This window comes from Crocuta crocuta, unplaced genomic scaffold (genome assembly GCF_008692635.1).
Source record: "Crocuta crocuta isolate KB4526 unplaced genomic scaffold, BGI_CrCroc_1.0 scaffold72, whole genome shotgun sequence".
In the NCBI taxonomy this organism is placed as follows: Eukaryota; Metazoa; Chordata; class Mammalia; order Carnivora; family Hyaenidae; genus Crocuta; species Crocuta crocuta.
The window spans coordinates 2,777,008-2,798,559 of record NW_027529427.1 but is presented as its reverse complement, the minus strand read 5'-3'; the positions used below and the strand labels follow the sequence as shown (position 1 = coordinate 2,798,559).

The 21,552-nt window shown below is 45.5% G+C and overlaps 1 protein-coding gene and 1 long non-coding RNA gene across 2 annotated transcripts in view; both read left to right on the top strand.

The window, feature by feature from the left end:
- The first annotated feature begins 7,136 nt into the window (after window positions 1–7,136).
- Window positions 7,137–8,634, top strand: LOC144227370 (uncharacterized). The gene is made up of 3 exons (XR_013333924.1): window positions 7,137–7,205; window positions 7,736–7,885; window positions 8,429–8,634. It is a non-coding gene; the product is annotated as an uncharacterized LOC144227370 (long non-coding RNA).
- Window positions 8,635–21,174: 12,540 nt separating this feature from the next.
- Window positions 21,175–21,552, top strand: part of PLEKHG6 (pleckstrin homology and RhoGEF domain containing G6) — a 15,858-nt gene continuing 15,480 nt past the window's right edge. The window contains exon 1 of the mRNA XM_077758982.1: window positions 21,175–21,312. Coding sequence (XP_077615108.1) covers window positions 21,175–21,312 — 138 coding nt within the window. The remainder of the gene's footprint in view (window positions 21,313–21,552) is intronic.

Genomic DNA, 21,552 nt, shown 5'->3' with positions numbered 1-21,552 from the left:
CCTAACGCCATTACATTCTACACCTTCAAGGGAATACTATTGCTTTTGCGGGGTTTGGGGAGGAGGGGGAAGACATCACAAATCCCTTTGAGAGTTTGATTAAAACTATAAAACTTTCCTCTAACTAGAAAAATACAGCTCATCACAGGCACACAAATTTTATATATAAATTCTAGATGTTCACTGACCATCAGAAGCCTAACTACAGTCCCCAGGTTCAGAACCCTGCTATAAAGGAGAAAAATGAAATGAATATGATTAAATTGCTGAGGCTCGGGTAGCGTTCAGGAATGCCCAGGAGAAACAAGAGCTCTAAATAGACCCAAGGAAGAACATGGCTGGCCTCCCTGGTTCTACAGTGCCCTCTGGTGGTGGGCTGTAACTCTGGCAAGGACTGGTAAGTCAGAGGACGAAGTGCAGGATTCCGTGGGAAGGTGCTCAAATCCACCCTGAAGTCTACCCTCAACACTTCACGTGGCCTCTGTCTACTATTTATCCTTCATTCACCATCCCCGCAGCTCATTTCTTTGGAACTTAAGATCTCTTGGAGCAGTGAAATGTTTCCAAGGACAGTTTTATCAACTATAGACTGGCAGTTTCAGGGGGGAATGTGATAAACAATTTCATTTCCTTTCACAAATTTGAAATATGGCATTGATTATGGCTGTCACAGACCTTTTATGTTAATAATTATTACATTCCTAAAGATTTCAGGACTGCTTTAATTCAAGGGGCCAGTTTATGCATGTTTTTGCTTAGGTTTTAAAATGTACTTTATGTGTTCAGACTGTTGTGCTATGTTTTATCCCCAAATTACAAAAAAAAAGTCATTAATGGTTCAAAAGTGCTTTCTGGAGACATAAAAGTAGCAATAAAGATAGTAATATAGATCTGACAACTCAGAACAATGTCATCCATAAACAGAGAGCAGGATTTCAGTGGGAACATAATATGTCTACATGTACTGAGACAAAGGAAAATGTAAGAGTGGTTATTTTGCACAACAAGCAAAAAGGAAACTGCAGATAGGAGCTACTACAAAGATTATCTGGAAACTAGGTTTTATTGACTATTCAGCCCTGGTCCCCAATGCTTTATCAGCTGTGAAATGTCAAATCATGGCTCAAAGTCATCAAAACTTGTATATCGGTCATAGTCAGAGCCTAATGATTTTTTTTCCAAAATAAGCACAAAGCAGCACTTCTCAGAATAAAATTTAATTTTCTGCCAAAGGCAGAAAAAGGCACCAAAAATATAGCACATCACTCCAAGTTGCCCTCACTCCTCAGAGCAATTACAGGTACAAGTCAGTCACACAACAACAGAGAAGACAGACAGAGCAGTTGTGAAGTTAATGACATAAATACTCAGAGAGAAAACAGCCTTGGCAAATGCTGGTGTTGGATATCACATAACTGGCAAACAGGGTGCGAGAGAAGTCACCATCCTGTATGCATGCCAGCATTCATGAGCCTTCAAGGTTGGTTAAAATCCTGACACTCGACTGTGACATCGCTTTTTATTTATTTATTTATTTTGAAAAGTTTATTTATTTTTGAGAGAGATAGATCATGAGCAGGGGGAGGCACAAAGAGAGAGGGAGACACAGAATCCGAAGCAGGCGCCAGGCTCTGAGCTGTCAGCACACAGCCTGACTCGGGGCTTGAACTCACAAACCGTGAGACTGTGACCTGAGCCAAAGTGGGACGCTTAACCGACTGAGCCACCCAGGTGCCCTGTGACATCACTTTTAGAGTAGAGACAAGGTGTATAATGCCAAAACAGCCCATGAATGTTTGTCCTCCTTACCTCTAAACTTCCCTACCACAAGAGGAAAATATTTTGTGTTATTGGAGATCATTTTGTGAATGAGAGAGACACATTGGCATCAGTACAGATGGAGCACTGGCTTTGGGAGCAAGAAGGCAGGAAGTTGGAATCATAATAAAAGAAGTTATACTGCTCTGTGCTTCGGTTCTTTCCTCTAAAAAAGGGGGGATGATTATGATAGTAATCGTAATAATACCTGTTTCATACAGTTCTGGTGAAGATTAGTGAAGAAATATATCCAAAGTGCTCAGGACAATGTCTAGCAGACAGAGGGCACTCAGTAAAGATGATTATTGTTTGCATCACATGAACGCTAGTTTGAACACGTCAATTCACAGAGAACCACCAACAGCCTTCAATACGCCTCCTGAATCCAATTCAGCATTGAAGGAAATAGAAAATATTTTCACCGTGATTCAAACTGCAGTCACCAAGGTTACATTCTTTTCAACGTGTTCATGTAGAACTAGGCAGCGCCTCCCAGAACCTGCTCCCTCCTCCCAGCTCCTGGAAAGTCCTCTGACTCTAGAGGGCAAAGGTGCTCGCACGATGTGGCTTTGTTTTGTTTTAGCGTTTTCATTGAGATATGATTCACATAATATAAAATTCACTGTTTTACAGTATACACTCCAGAGGTTTTAGTATATTTACTATGTTGTGTAACCAGCACTACTAATACCAAAACATCTCTATCACCTCAAAAAGAAACCCCACACCTATTAGCAGTTAGTCCAAATTCCTTCCCTCCTCCATCCTTGCCAACCGCTGATCTACTTTCTGTCTCTATGGATTTGCCTATTCTGAACATTTTCTATCAGTGGAATCACACAGTATGTGGTCTTTTGTGGTTGGCTTCTTTCTCTTAGCATCATGTTTTCAAGTTTCTCCCGTGTTTAGCACTGCATTCCTTTTTATGGCTGCATAATATTCCATCACATGGCTATATCACATTTTTTGTTTATCTATTAATCACTTGACGAACATTGTATTGATTCTACTTTTGGGCTATTGTGAGTAATGCTGCTCTGAACATTCATGTACAAGTTTTTGTGTGAAGCTCTTAGCGATTCTTTTAGGTGAACATGTAGGAATGGAAACACAGGGTCATATGGTAATTCTATAAACTTTTGAAGAGTTGCCAAACTGGTTTCCACAGCTGCTGAACCAATTTACATTCCCAATAGCAGTGTTAGAGGGTTCCAATTCCTCTACCTTCTCATCAGCACTTGTTATTTTCTTTTTTGTAATTACTATCATTATTATAACTATTCTAGTGGGTGTCTCATTATGGTTTTGATTTGCATTTTCCTAACAACTAATAACATTGAGCATTTTTTCATGTGTTTATTGGCCATTTGTATATATTTGGAGAAATAAATACCTATTCAAATCTCTTGCCCATTTTTTAATTGGGTTGTCCTTATATTGCTGAGTTGTAAGAGTTCTTTATATATTCTGGATACTAGACCCTTATCAGATATATGATTTGCATATATTTTCTCTAATTCTATTGTCTTTTGGCTTTCTTGTTAGTATCCTTTGACCCACACACACAAAAATTTTTATTTTAGGGTGGAGGAGGAGTGGAGGGGGAGAGAGAGAGAAACAGAAAGAGAGACAGAGACAGAGACAGAGGGAGAATCTTAAACAGGCTCCATGCTCAGCTCAGAACCCAACACAGAGCTTGATACCACAACCCTGGGATCATGACCTGAGCCAAAATCGAGAGTCTAATGGTCAACCAACTGAGCCACACAGGCACCCCAAACCCACAAAAAATTTGAATTTTGATAAAGTCTCATTTATTTATGTTTTCTTTGTTTGTGCTTTTTGTGTTCTAAGACATTATTGCCTAATCTGAAACCATGCAGATTTTCACCTGTGTTTCCTTCTACAAGCTTTCTACTTTCAGTTCTTTCATTTAGATATTTGATCTATTTTGAGTTAAGATTTGTGTATGGTATAAGACAGAAGTCCAAATTCATTCTTTTGCATGTGGATGTCCACTTGTCCTAGCATCATTTGTTGAAAAAAAATTTCCCCATTGAGTTGTCTTGGTACCTTTGTCAAAAATCAACTGACCATAAGTATATGAGTTTGTTTCTGGACTCTCAATTCTATTCCATTGGTCTATAGGTCTCCTTACACCAGTACCACACCTATCTTGATTACTGCAACTTTGTAGGAAAATTTGAAATTGAGAAGTGTGAGTCTTTCAATTTTGTCCTTTTTCAAGATAGTTTTACAGGTTATTCTTGGTCCCTTGCAACTTTATTTGAAATTTAGGATCAGCTTGCCCATTTGGGGCGGGGGGAGGCAGTTTTGACAGGGATTGCACTCAGTCTGGAGATCAGTTCAGCAAGTATTGCCACCTTAACAATATTAAACTCTCCAGACAATGAACACAGGATGTTGTTAAATTTATATAGACCATCTTGATTTTAACAATGTTTCAGAGTGTACAAGTCTTGCACTTTTTTTAAGTTTATCCCTAAGTATTTTTTTAAGAGAGACAGAGAGAGTGAGAGTGCGGGGGGGGGGGGGGGGGAGGCGCAGAGAGAGAGAGAGAGAGAGAGAGAGAGAGAATCCCAAGCAGTTTCCATACATGGTCAGCACAGAGCCCAATACGGGGCTCAAACCCATGAAACCATGAGATCACAACCTGAGCTGAGATCAAGAGTCAGTTATTTCACTGACTAAACCACCCAGGTGCCCCAGGATTTTATGATTTGATGCTATTACAAATGGAATTTTCTTAATTTCATTTTCAAATTGTTCATTGCTAGTGTATACAAACACAATTGTTTTCTGTGTATTAAACCTGTATCCTGCAACTTTGCTGAACTTACTTACTAGCTCTAATTGGTATTTTGTCAATTCTTTAGGGTCTTCTAGATATAAGATCATGTCTTCTTATATACAGTAGTTTTACTATAAGGATAAAGATAGTTTTCCTTCTTCCTTTTCATTATATGAGTTTTTGAAACGTGAGGTGACACTTCATGACATTGATAATGTCAACAAAGAACATTTTCCCAATTGCCAATGGCCTACTCACATACCTCAGCAAGATGTCAGAACCTTTCACTCAGGTTCTGGATGAAATTTCACAGTTTTAATGTTGGGAATACAATATGGGGATTTCTTGAAGCTAGAACTGTGGTACAGTAGCAGCATCAAAGTTTTACTATTTCTAACATTTGGTTTATTTGAGAAAGAAATTTTAAAAACACATTATTGAACACATTTAAAGCCACTTTGATAAAATGGAAAGCTTTGTGCTGTGTATTTTAACACACACACACACACACACACACACACACACACTTAAACTTCTACATCATAATAAGAAGTGCTTTCCAAAGCTGAACTAAGCTTAGGATTGGATAAAAAATCCATTTGCTTTCACCTCCTGGGTTACAATAGTTAATATTCCAACATTTGTGCGTCATGTGCTTACAGACCTAAGTTCTGGTAGTTTGCAAACAATTTTCACTGAGAATGCTCTCCACAGTTCTAAGTCCAAGTTTAATCCACTTACCCAGGACTGGCTGATGAAGCACTTGATGCCATTCCTTCAATTTTCCTAACTTAGTATAAATGGTTAAAAAACCAGCCCTGCTGGATATGGGATCTGAGCTATGGCTCAAACTATCTGACATCAAGCTGAATACAAATACGTTAGTAAAGATTACAAATATATCATTCTGTGTTTTAAAACAAAGCCATTGGTGTTACTTTTACATGTTTTATTACACTATGTTAAAATTTGTGATAGTTTTTAAGATTTATCAAAATGGGGGGCTTGGGTGTCTCGGTCGGTTAAGCAGCTGACTTCTGCTCAGATTGTCAAGCCCTGAGTCAGACTCCGGGGGCTCAGAGCCTGGAGCGGCTTCTCATTCTATGCCTCTCTCTTTGCCTCTCCCCTGCTTGTGCACTCTCTCTCTCTCTCTCTTTCTCTCTCTAAATATTTTCTTAATTTAGGAACTTTTTTTAAAGTTTTATTTATTTTTGAGAGAGAGAAACAGAGACAGAGCATAGGCAGGGGAGGGGCAGAGAGAGAGAAAGAGACAGAATCTGAAGCAGGCTCTAGGCTCTGAGCTGTCAGCACAGAGCCTGATGCAGGGCTCGAACTCACAGACCACGAGATCATGCCCTGAGCTGAAGTTGGATGCTTAACCGACTTAGCCACCCAGGTGCCCCAAAAATTTAAGAACTTTTTATGTACCAGACATCCACTAAAATGGCCTATGGGTTGCAAAGTTTAAGAAACAGATTTAATTAAAAGAACACTGGACAGGGAACAAGGAGGGCTAGATTCTAGTCCTGGTTTTGACCTTGGCTATGTTAAATAACTTCTATAAACCCTAGTCTCCCCAGTTTAGAATACACTGATATTTTTTGTTCTAATTTCTTCCCAGGGCTTCTGTGAAAAGCAAATGAGACAAGGGATACACAAGTGCTTTGTAACCTGTAAGACTGTGCAAATGTATGAGATGAAATCATTTTTCTTAAGTGCCATATAGGGTGCCTGGATGGCTCAGTCAGTTAAGTGTCCGACTCTTGATTTCTGCTCAGGTCATGATCTCACAGTTTGTGGGATTGAGCCCCATGACGGACAGTGCAGAGCCTGCTAGGGATCCTCTCTCTCTCAAAATAAATAAATTTTAAAATGTAATTAGTTAATGAATTTTTAAAATGATGTCTACATTTTGGCTTCCCCTTCTTCTCGTTCCTTCATGTACAACCCCACCAGTTGTCAAATAGCCTGATCCCCCTGGCTTTGTATTTATAAATTTGGCCCATCATCCCTACCACCACAATGGGGAACAAACTCTGCTTGTCCCTGGCAAAGAAGGCTGCCAGGTCTCCCAAATTCTGCTCTAATTCTTCCATGTCCCACGGTCCCTGTCTCTCCATTTCCTGGGCTCCTCCTGGAAGTATTTGGAGAGAGCAGGGGCTGCACAGTTCTCTGTCACACACGACATACATCCCTAGGCCTGTCCACAGAGATCTGTTCCTTAACCCCACTCGGCCCCATGCCCCAGCCTCTCTCTCATCCCCTCCCAAGGAAACTCACCCCTGAGTTTCCCCCACCAACCTCCCTGCTATACGCTGGGCAGCTCTGCTGGGGTGCTGAGCCAGACAAGGGAAAGAGCCCCACCTACAGACCCCACCCTCTAGGAATGGATTTATGTTCCACTGTGGGTGGCAACCATGGGAACCACAGGTGACTGTGAGTCAGATAGTAATAAACAGGACTCTTTACTAATAGAAGTTGCCTGGGGCAACCCTGGGAGGGCAGGGCCCTGGATTTCTTGGTTGGGCCTCTGAGAACCTCCTAGAAGAGCAGAGCTCCCCAACTAGCATATTAGGTAAGGCTAACAAACACAGATAAATCATTTGCCATTCTTCTGGAGTCCCTTCTCAAGAGCCCCCAAAATCCCCTTGAACTTTGAGTTGCCCCATCTTGAGCTCCTTTCCATTCCTTAACCTCACCATGCTGTCTCTTGGCTCCTAACTTTCCTACATGAGCTTCCTACTCCCAGAAATTCTCTTTCCTCTTCTATTTTACTCTGAAAACACGCATTCATCCTTTAAATATTAGGTCCCTTAAATATCAGGGCCTTCCATGACCCCTGCAAGTGCTAGAAACCTCAGAAAACACGGGATCTTATTTTTCTCTCGTTGAGTAAAGTCTGGAGATATGAGTGCTCTTCATGGAGTCCTCGGGGTCCCAGGCTGCTTCCTGCTCTGCCAGCCTTACAGGTCAGTCCCTCGGCCTCTGGTCTAGGAGGGCAGTGTCTGCATCCGGACAGCAGGACAGAGACAGGAACAAGGAAAAAGGGGCCAAGGGTTTGTGTCGGCTGCTGTGTAAAACAGAGGTCCTTACATCTGCCAACAGGTACTCAGCACCATTGGAAGGCGATTCATTTCCACCAGCTCACGTTCCATCACCGCCTTCCTAAGATATTTCTGCCTACAGTCAAGGCCTCTGCCAGTTCTCTTCTCCCACATGCCCATTGGCATGTGTTTTGCTACTTTATGAAAGAAGGTAGACCTCTTACCAACTGCGCACAAGAGCAGGGTAGTGGGAACTGTCACCTGCCACCGAGGTCAGCACAGGGGTGCGCTGTCTATAGACAATTCTAAAGCAGTGATCGGCCAAAAGCCAGCTGCTCTTCATTATCACCTCAACCAGCAATCCTAGATGACATCAGTGACAAAATATTCCCTCCCGAAAATATATTTTGTTGGTCTAAGTTCTAAATCTAAACGAATGCTGTGGTTACCCTTGGCTTTTGATAACAGATATTAGCAAATCAGCATATTTCTATAACATATCTTTAAGAAACATTATATTCAGGGCACTTGGGTGGGTCAGTTGCCTAAGTGTCTGACTCTTGATTTTGGCTCATGTTTTGTGAGATGAAGCTCCCTGTCGGGCTCCATGCTGGGCATGAAGCCTCCTTAAGATTCTCCATCTCTCTCTGCCCCTCCCCCACTTATACTCCCACACTCTCTCTCTCTCCTTCTCTCTCTCAAAATAAACAAATAAACTTACAAAAAAAATAAGAAGAAACATTATATTCTACAGAGAATTTCATCCTGGAAACTCCAGGCACACGGTGGCCCCTGGACTTCCGATTCAGCCATGCATGTCCCTTTCCAGTGGGGTGGCCCTTCATGGAGGTCACCCATCCATCTGGGCAAACTACTCATCTCTGGTTTAAACAGGAGGTTCAAAGGAAACAACAAGATGGCTAAGGATGTAAAGACAAAAGAAATAAATGAGTTATTTTACCTCTGTTTACTTGGATTTTTTATTTATGTTTAAAAATTAAGCAGGTGCCTGGGTGGCTCAGTCGGTTGAGTATCCGACTTCAGCTCAGGTCATGATCTTGCAGGTCCGAGAGCTCAAGCCCCCAGGTTGGGCTCTGTGCAGACAGCTCAGATCCTGGAGCCTGCTTTGGAGTCTGTGTCTCCCTCTCTCTCTGCCCCTTCCCCACTCGACCTCTTGTCTTGCTCTGTCTCTCAAAAATAAATAAATGTTAAAAATTAAAACCATGAAAAGGAGGGCAGATTCCAAGTTGGACCATTTTTGTCTAGTAAGAGCAAGCATGAAATGTAATTATTTTATTTCAGGATTACTGGTAAAAATAATTTTGCCTAAAAGAGGAGAAAGGTGTTAAAAAAAGTAATCCACACCACTGTCAAACACTTCAGCCTCAGGCTATCATCCCTCTTGAATTTAAGATATAATGCTTAGAGTGTCAAAGTTTCATGGCCCTAAACAAAAAAGATGCTAAAATACGGTGAAACTCCCTGTAATCAAATCACCAACAACTTGTGATAGGTCTCACAGATTTCAAGCCCCACATTGGGCTTCCTGCTATCTGCACAGAGCCTGCTGTATTCTGTCCCCCTCTTTCTCTGCCCCTCCCCCCGCTCATTCTCTCTCCCTCTCTCTCTCTCTCAAATAAATAAACATTAAAAAAAAGAAAAACATTATGGGGTACCTGGGTGGCTCAGTCAGTTAAGCATCCCACTCTTGATTTCAGTTCAGGTCTTAATCTCAAGATCGTGAGTTCAAGCCCGGCATTGGGCTTAAAGAAAAAGAAGGAAGATATTATGGCCCATGTTGGGATGTTCTGGATTCAGATATAGCATAGAGTGAAGCAGAAGAATGGCAGTATTAATTTCCATGCCCCCCCCAAAATTGTTCAAGAATGTCCATGTCCCGAGGGAGAATCCCTTGAGCACAAAAGAATGAAATACTAAAGGTATCTTATATCATGCAAGTGACAAACTCATGGCAGAGCTCCATGCCCTATCTAGTCATCTTAAAACTATTCGTGATTCTAAAAAGGATATGGTTAATGCTGACCACTAGGAAGCTCACTTCATGCCCTCACTGTGCTGTCAGCGGTTAGAAAGAGCGTGGCCAGCACCCTCAGTCATCCTGTCTGGGTCTGTTCTCCTTTGCACATTTGCATGACTTCAAGGAGGAGGAAGTGAAAAGTTTCACATTTACTTTCAAAAGATGAACATGACAGCTTTAAAGAAAAAGAACATGTATCAGAGGCACTTTTAGTGTTTCATATTTTTTAATGTTTATTTGAGAGACAGAGCATGAGCATGAGCAGGGGAGGGGCAGAGAGAGGGAGACACAGAATCCCAAGCAGGCTCCAGTCTCTGAGCTGTCAGCCCAGAGCCCAACATGGGGCTTGAACCCATGAACTGTGAGATCATGACCTGAGCCAAAGTCGGACACTTAACCAACTGAGCCACCCTGGCGTCCCTAGTGTTTCATATTTTTGCAAACATTTATTGACTTGTAGAAAAAAATTCTCATTAACTTCTGTCCTTAAATATTGGATAATAGAAAGTCATACTCCTTTCTTTTTAATTTGGGAACATGTCTCCTGCTTGCTGTCAATTATCAGTCATTTCTGGGCCACTTTATTCTTACCATGTTTTCATTAAATTAATTTAATAACATCTGTGATGTGATCTCCTGTAAATAATGCATTCAACAACAATCATTAATCTATTTTTGTAAGCTTCCAATTTCTGGTAATACATATTTTCTTCCTCATGTTAATTTGCTCTGAACTCTAATTATTCTAGCAGTAAATAATTATCTGTCCATTGGTGCATTCTATTTATATCATAAACATAAACTGCACTTACAATGTATCAGGTAAAGTTCTAAGTATCTTATAATATTAACTCATTGGGTCCTCATCACAACCATAGGAGAAAAACATTATTATTATGAAGATACTGAAGCACAGAGAGATTAAATAACTCCCCCAAAGCCAGCCAGCTAATAAGTAACAGAATGAGGCTTCCAATCCAGGCTGCTGACTCCATTCATGAGCTAAATTGCACAAGGCTCCCTCTGAAAAAAATTTAGGTCAGGGAAGCTCTGGCCATCTCACTGGGGAAGTACAGTCCCAATAAATTTTTAAGTTTAATGTGCATAGGAAATATATTTCTGTTTTGATCAATTTTGTACTAATAATTCTAACAATGTGTAGAGTATGGGAGAGAGAAAATGGGGCAAAATGTTGATAATTGATGAATTCAAGGAAAGTGTATACAGAAGTCATTGTATTGTTGTGTAACTTTTAAAAAATTTTAGTGGGCGCCTGGGTGACTCAGTCAGTTAAGTGTTCAACTTCGGCTCAGGTCATGATCTCACAGTTCATGCGTTCAAGCCCCACATCGGGCTCTGTGCTGACAGCTCATAGCCTGGAACCTGCTTCCGATTCTGTGTCTCCCTCTCTCTCTGCCCCTCCCTTGCTCACATTCTGTCTTTCTCTCTCAAAAATAAAATAAACATTAAAAAACTTTTAATTTTAGAATTTTTTTAAATAAGTTAAATAAAAATGAGTTTTAATTTTTTTACATACATATCATCTGTATATTTTATTAATTTTTTAATTTACATCCAAGTTAGTTAGTATACAGTGCAACAATGATTTCAAGAATAGATTCCTTTTCCGTGTGAGGTATGGGTGCGAGTGCAAGTACGGAGCTCCTTACTTCTCCGCCATCTTGCCCCTCCCCAAGAATAGATTCTTTAATGCCCCTTACCCATTGAAGAGGGGTTTTTTTAATTTATTTATTTAATTTTTTAAAATATTTTTTAATGTTTATTTATTTTTGAGAGACAGACACAGAGTATGAGAGGGGGAGGGCAGAGAGAGAGGGAGACACAGAATCCGAAGCAGGCTCCAGGCTCTGAGCTGTCAGCATAGAGCCTGATGTGGGGCTCGAAGCCATGAACCCTGAGATCATGACCTGAGCCGAAGTCGGACACTTAACCAACTGAGCCACCCAGGCGCCCCCATTGAAGAGTTTTTAAATGTTAACATAATATGCTAAAAATTACATTTAAAACTATTAAGAAAAATTTTAGACCTAAAAAATATGCAAGGATGGATATAATTTTCCAAAATTCTTTTTTTTTTCCAAAACTATCTTGGTAGTGGTAATGGGTACAAAGTTTGAAGACAACAGTCTTAATCAGGAACATTTCAGAAAACTGCCATGTAACTCTCTTACTTTCACTCCATTCACCAGAACTCACTACATGGTCACTTACAGCCTCTGTCACTGGTGAGCTCCAGGAAATCAACCTCTAAGATGAAGATATGAATAGATGAGGTTTACTGGAAGCACTCTTGGCTCCAACCCTTGCTGAAGCAGGACTGGGCAGAGGGAAGGTAGGACCATGACACAGTTGCAACAAAAGGCTTAGTTGATCCCACAGGCAGCTCTGGAGCTGGGATGGCTGGGCAAGGTTGTCCAGAACTTTATACTTTTCGCATCAGCCAGTCATTGGATATAGGCTGCCCCAGGGAAAGGGAAACGGGAAGGGGCAGACACCTGTGTAAGTAAGGCAGCTCTTCAACTGAAGCAATCCACAGAAGGGAAAACCCTGCTGCATCCCCATTTTATAGATAAGGAAGTTGAGGCACACGGAGATTAAATAGCTTGTCCCAGGTCACAGAGCTGGTAAGTGGTTGTGTTATTTCGCTATTGCCACATTAATGCTGCATAACATCCACAAAACCTCTACTAACAGGCTGAAAATAATTACTTTTTTGCATGAGTCTATTGGAAAGCTAGGAGGGTCTGCTGATTTGGGCCAAGCAAGGCTCACCATGCATTTGTGGCCATGGGTCAGTGTACTCTGCCTGGCCTGCAAAGGCTTCAGCTAGGATGACTTGGGTCTCCTCCACATGGTCTCTTATCCTCCAGAAGGCTACCCTGAGCTAGCTTATTCTCGTGATGGTGAAAAGGGTCCGAGGGAGAAAGAAAGCGCACAAAGCCTTTTGAGGCCCGACACCGGAACTAGTACATTGTCACTTCTGCCACTCTATTGGCCAAAGCAAGTCACCAGGCCAAGCCCAGAGGGAGTGTGGCACGGTGCTCTCAGATGACAGAGAGCCACAGAGGCATGAAAACCCAGGGACAATCCACAGTGATGGAGGCAGGATGCAAACTTCAGAGACCTCTCTTAACCATTATTTCACAGCCACCTCCCTAGCAAATCGTTTATAGAATCTATTTCAAGTTCCATCACTGCATGTGCCCAGCACATTGCTGGGCTCTATGGAGAGACAAGGTCCTACTTTCAAGGAACTCACAGCCTAGTAAAGGAGATGAGACACCACTGTGGAAGGTTTGGTGACAATGAAGGCAAGAGAAATGGTAGGAAGATGAAAGCAACAGGAATCAAAGGTAGGAAAGGGCACTGTGGACTGGAGAGGCGTGTAAGGTTGGGCAGGGGTTCATCTGGGTCTTGCACAATGTGCAGCATGGAATCAGGTGGTGAATAAGGAGGGTGGGATAACTCTGCTTCCTCTCTGCTCCCCCAGGTACCAAAGGAGGGGAAAGGAAAGGGATGGAATGGGGGACCCAGGAAGAAAGTTGATTTCTAAATCCTCTCTTCATTGTGTCCTCAGCCACTTAGGGTTTCCTTCCACCTCCCCCGGACACACATTCAGTGCCCAGCATTCCAAGGAAAATCCTATTTAATTCATATATGGGTTTACCTCCCCCTTTTGAGTATGGTAGGTTCTCAGAAAAATCTCTGGTTTTACTAAGTGGAAGAGTAGGCAGAGCTGCAGAAGGGAAGATGAGAATGGATGGCTTTATAAAGAAAAAGGAATGAAGTTGGAGGTGGAGGGAGTCAGCGGGGAGGACCAGGCAGAGGGGTTGGAAGGAGACAGAAGAGAGGATGGAAGAGATTAGAACAGATGAGAAGGGATCTTTGGGGGACAGGGAATGATGTGCAAAGACCCTTTTTTTAGGAAATGTTGCCACGTGGTAAGCTGCAAGACCGTGGGCTCCAGGTCAACAGCCTTTAGCAAAGACCAAGGTCACTTCTTGAGCCTTCGGGTGTTCAATTTCTATTTCTTTGAATGCCGAGGTGACCTTGTTGAAACAAGACAGCCCATTTTCCTTGTTTTTCTTGCCATACGGCAAGCTACACACAACAGCCCATTTATTTTCCCATAGGACACAGGCTAAAAGTGCAAGCTTTGGAGTGAGGCAAATGTGAGTGCGAATCCTGGCTTTTCTTCTTGCTAACTTAGTCATCTTAAGTGTGTTATATAATCTTTCTGAGCCTGTTTCTTCATGTGTTCTAGGACGATAATATCTAACTCATAGAGTTTTTGTAAAGATTAAATGAAGTGAAACATGTCAAGTGCTTAATTATGCCTGCTTATGGTAATTGCTTTATTAAAATGTTAGCTGTTATTATTATAATGATCCTAAAATTTAATATTATTATCCTTACTTTACACGTAAGGATGGAGACCTAGAAAAATCAAGTCTTCTTGCCCCAGAAGCCTTTGCGAAGGACTTGCCTTTGAACATAGACACTGACATGGAACAAAGAACATTAAGGAATGTGTAGGGCTATGACTGAAGGTCACTTAGGCAGATAGAAAGGATTCATGCAAAATTAGGGTGGAGACCAATGTCAAATGGGAGCCAGGTCAGAGGAAGATATCTGTCCTAAATACTCACAGAGATCTCCTGTTTGGAGGCAAGTGATTGGACAACCTCCCAGCTCTAAAGCCTTGTTAGATGTGGGGATTGGATCACAAGTGTTCCACGCACTGGCTTTGTGACCTTAGCCAAGTTACTTTACCTCCAGGACTCAGCCTTGCATCTATCAAATGGGATAATACCAGTAGTACCTGTTCTCACTGGGTTGTAGTAAGAGAATGTTGATTAATCTACACTGGGCATCCAGCACAGTGCCTGGCACCAGACCTAGGTGCCTCAGACCTATGTGCCTGTCTACATGAACCCAAACTGAGAATTAGGGTCTCTAAGATGACCCAAATTATGGTTCAATTGTCCGGAAAGGGGTTCATGATACAGAGAAGGATAGTTCCCAGAGTATGAGGAAATTATCTTAAGCTTGAGCTGGAGGTATTTGGGTCAGAGATGAGAAAGAACTTCCTGAAAATCAGGTTGTCAACTTAAATTAGAACTAATGATTTAGGACTGTGGTGCTGGCATCTATTCAAAGAGTAAAATATGAGCCCATCTTCCTGGACTGGGCAACATGTGTCATAATGAGATGGGACGAGACAGTCAGCCATCCTGGGCAAATGAGCCTCAAAATATACGGTCCAAAGCAAGGACTGGCTGTAAGCCTGAACTAAGTAATGAGGGCCACAGAGCTAGAAATTGACTATGGCGGGGAGCCCAGGCGTTGGCTGGCAAACGTTGGAGAACATTTGCAAAGACCAATTGGAGCCTTAAATTTCACAATTTTTGAGTTACCTCAAGCTGAAGAGGTGGAGATCTATTGTCAGTATAGACCTAAGGGAGGAAATCAGAAGATTCCTGAGAGGAAGGGGGCTTGAAGGAAGTGAACACATCTCCACTGATCAAAACCACTTGAACAAAGGCATAGAATCTGGGAGTAGCATTGCTGGAAGTTATCAGGTAGAAACTGATAACGGGCTGTCTGCCAAGGTCATTAGCCAGTGTTCTTGCATGAGGAAGACTGTTGGGTTGCAAGATCCATTTCCACCATTCAAGTGGGAAAAGGAAGGGCTTGGGGGCCTGTCCACTCCTGGCCCCAGAAACCAAGTCAAATCTTATAGCATTTCGGGGGGATGCCACTAGGGGAGACCATGGCCCCCAGGTGCAATGGAGCAAAGATTGCCAAGAAATAAACTATCTCTACATATTGATACATTCTTGTCATCCTTGAAGCCTCGGCTGCCTAGGAGGAGAGAGGAATCGGGAACATTCCCACAGGTGGGGAACTCAGGGCCATTGCTTTAGCTTCACCTGCTGAGGAACCTGCTGGGCATCCTGAATCATGAGGCCCTATTGGTCTGGCTAAGAGTCCACAGCCACCTCTGGGGACTGGTCACGTCAAGAACAGGATGGGGCACAGTAAGAGCACTGACCCTTGCCTCCAAGTTCTGCTCTAGGAAATCTCAAGAAGGTAAATCTACCTTTGGAGCCCTCAGCCCCTCTTCTGCTCACTCTCGTCCCTCAGCTTCCACCAGAGGGAAAGGCCCCAGCTCTCACAGTGCCACAGTCTTGGCTTCATGTAGGAAAAATATTTGATAAACAGAAGATGGAGGGAGCCATGCTTCCTCACATGTCAAGTGTTGCTAAGCCATCTTAGGGCTCTTTCTTCTGAGCCCTCATCATCCACAGAATCCTTCTTGGCATAATATTCTAGGGAAACCAGTACTAACCCATCAGGAGTGATGTGCAGGGTGAAACTTCCATGGTTTGTTTGTCCTAACAGGACAGAAACCTTTAGAAGAAACACCGAGGAAATGCTGAGGCTATGGTTATGAAGCAGGAATAACAAACTGAAGTTGTGGCAGAATCCCAGTTATGTAAAAAAAACAAAGGTGGTTCCTCTGAGCAGGAGTAGAGAGATGACAGAGCAGGCAAGTCTACCCACAGGTAGATTCCATCTGGATGCTCTAGACAATCAGTGCAGTTCAATTCCACAGCTACTGGATGCCAGTCCTGTGCCAGGCCCTATGCTGGGGGCCGGCCCCTGCTCTCAATGAGCTTGGGGTCTAGTGAGGGACAGGAGCATATCAGACAGCAACAATATTGGGCAGAATAAGAGTGGTGCTTTTTAGGGGCACCTGGCTGACCTAGTCGGTTAAGCGTCTGACTCTTGATTTCCACTCAGGTCTTGATCTCACGGTTGTGAGTTCAAGCCCCACGTCAGGCATCACAAGCCTCATGAGCCCAATGAGCCCAATGCGGGGCTCGAACTCAGGACCATGAGATCATGACTGTGAGATCATGACCTGAGCCAAAGGAGCTTCACTGGCCTAACTACCCAGGTGCTCCTTCCCCTTTCTTTTTAAACATGCTCCTTCACTTCTCTGGGTCTTTGTTCATGCTGTTTCCTCCTCCAGAAATGCCCTTTCCTCCTTCTCTGCGTGGCAAACTCCTACTCATCCTTAAAGTCCCAGCACAAAGTTCACCTCCTCTGTGTAGTTTCCCTGGGTTCTTCCTGTAACTATTAGTCCCTCCAAAGAGCTTCCGTGGCTCTTGGCTCATTCCTTATAAGTATGACTCGTAGCTCAGTGTTCTGTTCACCAACCATTCGTCTCTCCATTATCTGTAGCCTACTGGAGGCCAGGAACTGTCTCTTATACTAGGAATAGGACTATTCCTCATACTGGGAATATGTGCTCTATACACGCCTAGTACTTTCTTGCACAGATGAACACCATCAGTAAGTGTGGAAGGAAGCCCGGGAGGGAGGGAGAAAGGAAGCAGGAAAGGGAAGGAAGACATCAGTCCTGGTCCGCAGCACTGGCAGCTGGGCCCAGTGGCCTGGCCTCCTGGTTTTAGCAGCCTCATGTGCCCCAGCACCTCCCAGCTCAAGCCCTTGGGTTCCCCTCCTCTCCCTGACCCTGGGCTAATAAGGCTGCACCTGCTAGCACCTCATTAACCCAGATGGCCCCCGCCCTGCCCTGAAAGGTGCAGGCTAGGCAGAGCTCTGAGCTCGAGTCTCCTTGATCTTCTCGCCTGTGAAGGGAGAAGGGACATGGAGCCCCACATGCCACCCCCAAAAGATTCCCCTCATGCTCTGAATCCTCAAAGCTTTGGTCTTGGACACACAGACACCTCTCCTCAGTTGTGGGGTGGGGCTGGGAGATAACCTGATGGAGGGCATCAGGGAGAAACTCAGGCTCAGAGGAAAGATAGGACTCAAGCTAGAGATGTAAGGAAAGTCTGGGCCTGCCAGGAGGAAACACAAGCATCCAGTGCCCCTCTGTGGGTCAAGGGCCAGATGCTCCCACAGTAGAGGCCAACCCTCCAACCCCCCAAGTCTCTGGGCTTCATTCAGCTCCCTGAGCTGGGTTCCCCCTCAGCCTGTCTGAAGGTGGTTCTCTCCACAGGGGAACCTCCCACAGGGGAGGCAACCTCCCATGGGGAAATGGCGGTTGTGAGGGTGAGGATCTGATACAGCTGGAATAGAATGGCTAGATCACAGGAGTCCCGCCTCCCAGCCCACAGCTTGTGCCCAGCCACACCTTCTGTTTTTAGACTCCAGCTTTCCCTGGGAACCTCTCCTCCCAGAGAGGCTGAAGACAGGCCCCCAGGCAGTGGCGGGTGGAGATTGGATCTCAGACTTGAGGGCAGCAAAAGGATTAACTCTCTTTGAGTCTACTGGGCCAGTCTAGCCAGCTCACCCCAGAGCGCCCTAAGTCCAGGCCTGTCTCTGGTGTTCTCCCCATTTCTCTTTCCTTCTTTCTCCTCCTCCCACCACCTTCTGGGAGATTTGGGCAGAAGCCAGGGGCCCTAGGCACCAGCTTTCTCTGGGGTGTCATTTAATATTGCCCTAATCACCATCTCCTGGTTTATTAGCTGTCTTTCCCTCATGGCTACTCTTGTCATCCCTGAATCTCTGTCTCTCTCTCTGTCTCTCTCTCTCTCTCTCACAGAGAAGCAAAGGGCTTCTTTCCACTACAGTTCCTGCCCTACTCAGCTCGCCTCCCTAAAACTAATCCTGATCAACTGGGAGGCAGGAAGCAGGAGGTAGGAGGCAAGGAGCTAGAGGTACTGTTCCGAAACAACAGAGCAATCCCGTAACAGCACGCTCAGAAAAAAAGAGAATATCAGAGGGGCAAGTATGAGGAAGGCGGACGAAATTAGAAGCCATCTAATGAAGATTCCTCTCCCAAACAAAACGGGGTCATCGAAGTCAGACTGAGGAGTAGAATACTTCCAATCATTTATGTGTTTCATATGGCAGACAGGAGAGCATGGAGACCCTTTCCCCTAGTGATATAATGAAATTATACTTTTGAAAATGTTTCACGAATTTCAGAGTGCTCTACAAACGGAAGGAGTCTTATCCATCGCTGCATAGCTGATCTGTGGGAGGAAGACCACCCGACAGGGTGGAGGTGGGGAGGCACTCAGGCCTGCCCAGCCCCCACAACTGCAGGCTCTTTGGCTTCATGATTGTAAGACTGTAAGGACCCCATATCCGTGGACACTACTGATTCCTGATATCCAGTGCTTCTGTTGGGTGACGTGTCATGATTTGGGGATGTAAAAATGTGGTCTTTTCAGGGAATGTCCAGCAAATGCCCTTGCTTGAATGGCATCTGTGTCAGCAGCACTGACTGTAGGTACCAGGATGGCCTCTGTGAAGCCTGGAATGTACCTGTTTGCCAGTGAAGTGTGAGGGCGTCCCCATCTGATACCCCTGTCCACCCACCCCTAGTCTTGGGTGGTGGGAGACGTGCCCGGTCCGGCCTCAGCCAGGCACCAGGTGCCATCCCTGGAGCAAAGGCAAAGTCCAGAGATAGCCTTCCACCCGATGACACAGACAGGCATGTGAGAGATAAATAAAGGTCACACTTTGGACTCAGCCGGAGAACCAGGGCCCCTGTACCCCTTCTACTGGCAGTCCCACTCCCCTGCCCAGTTAAGGGAGGAAGACGAGGCTGGGGGAGGAGGGTTTGGCCGGCTACTCACTGCACCTGGAAGCGAGGTGGGCGCCATAGATCACTACGGTCATTACCCTCACCGCCGCCTCCCGCGACGCCCAGCCTCGCATTTATGCCTCATTACTCTGGCCGGGAGAGGAGGGCCGGAGGGTGGCGCGCGGTTCCAGGCCTCGCGTACCGGCCAGGTAGCAGGTGAGTTCAGGTGAGAAGCAGGGAGGGGAGGAGGGTGCTGCGCAGTGAGCTCTCCTTGCCCGCGGAGAGTGGTGGCTGCGTCCCTGGCACGACACCCCCTGTCTCCAGGGCCCCGCGGGCGCCCGCGCGGCACAGCTGGTCCGGAGCCCGCGGTGAGAGGGCGGTGCCAGCCCGCGTCCCCGCCCCTCTCCCTCCACCTTCACTCCCGGCCCTGTGCTGCCCCGGTCCCGCGGGCCGCTCGGTCCCAGACCCAGGCCTGGCAGCGGGGTTGGCATTGCCGGGGCAGCCGTCGGCGACTGGGAGGCCNCGCTCAGAAAAAAAGAGAATATCAGAGGGGCAAGTATGAGGAAGGCGGACGAAATTAGAAGCCATCTAATGAAGACTCCTCTCCCAAACAAAACGGGGTCATCGAAGTCAGACTGAGGTACTCCTCAGTATTCTACTGAATACTTCCAATNGGCGTCAGAGCTCGAAAAGGGGTAGGGAGAGAGAGAGAGAGAGGCAGCCCTTGAAGAGAGGATTGTTGGGAGGGGTCCTGGAAGACAATGAACTTTTTCCTCCGTTGATCATAAATCAGAGAAAAGTTAAAGAGCGGGCCCTCTGAGCGGGCCGGGGCCTCAGGCCCATCTGGAGAGGTACAAGCAGCTACTTAGAAGGCCTTCTCTCCAGGCCCTGCCCACTCAAAGGGTGGGTCCTCTCTCCAGGTTTAGGGGGAAGGGATGAAGCCCCCACCTGGCTCCGGCTCGGCTCTGTGGAGGCGTTCCCAGAGGCTGGGGAGCACCAAACACACTCTCCTGCCCCTTGGCTCTCTCTCCAAGGCCGGGGGTCTCCTCGCTGTCCTCCCTCACCTCCCTGTCTGTGGCCAGGAGGGTCCAGCTGGGGGATGGGCAAACTTTGAATGAAGGGCCGGAGAGTAAGCACTTCAGACTTGAAGCCCGTAGGAACGGTCCCTGTCACGACTAGCAGGAAAGCAGTGGTAGACATTTGGAAGGGAGTAAATGTGGCTGTGTTCCACTAAAACTTTATTTAGGGACCCTGAGATTTGAATTTTGTGTTCTGGAATATTAGTCTTCTTTTGATTTTTTTTTTTTCTGACCATTTAAACATGTGAAAAGCATTCTTAGCTTTCAGGCTGTGCAAAGACAGGAGGCAGGTGGTTCAGTGTTCAGTGCCCCCCACCCCATGTCCCACCTGAAGCTCTTTCCTAGGCTGGGGGTGGTGGCTAAGTGCAAAGGAAATACCCCCCCAGGAAGGGGACATCCAGGAAGCCTGGGCCCCTGCCTATGGCCCTTGCTCCCAGCCACTCAGGACTACAGCGTCCTTTGAGGCAGGTGAGGAAGCCTGTACCCCAAATGTGCATACATGTGAAGGAGGAGACGTAGCTCCAAGGGACCTTCCACCCAGCATGTGGGCTCATACCCAACTCCACCAGGTCACAGATGGGCAGCTAGGCTCCCCCAGTAAGTGACAAGCTCTTGTTCCTTCCTCCCCCACTCCATCATCTTTCCCTCCTCCCTCCCTTGATCTCCATCCTGGCACCACCGACTGATCAAGGCTGACCTTCCCATTTCTCTGTTTTCCCCATGCAGCCTCAGGGGACCCTTTTCTCCTGGACATTGAAGCTATGACCCTTCCGAGGTGACCCAGGAGAGAAGAGATGCAGACGTTTGCTCTTCCAGATGAGGGTCCCCTCCAAGGACTTGTGGCCTCCCGCATTGAGACTTATGGGGGCCGGCATCGGGCCACCACCCAGAGTTCTGCTGGCAGTCTCTATCCCCGAGGTGGCCCCGTGCCGGTGAGCCCAGGCTGCTCCCAAAGTGACCTGGGTGGGGCAGAAGGAGGATACCAAGGCTTTCAAGTCTATCTTGTAGGCTCATGGGCTGCTCTAGTCCTATCCCTCACCCCTACCTTCTTTCTCGGCTTGTGAGGGAGAGGAGGGCAGGGTTGGGCCAGGCTCTCAGGACTCCACACCCATCCCAGGCAGATGCGGCAGGTGAGGCAAAGAGCCAGGGGAAGCCAGGTCCTCAGAAAAGGT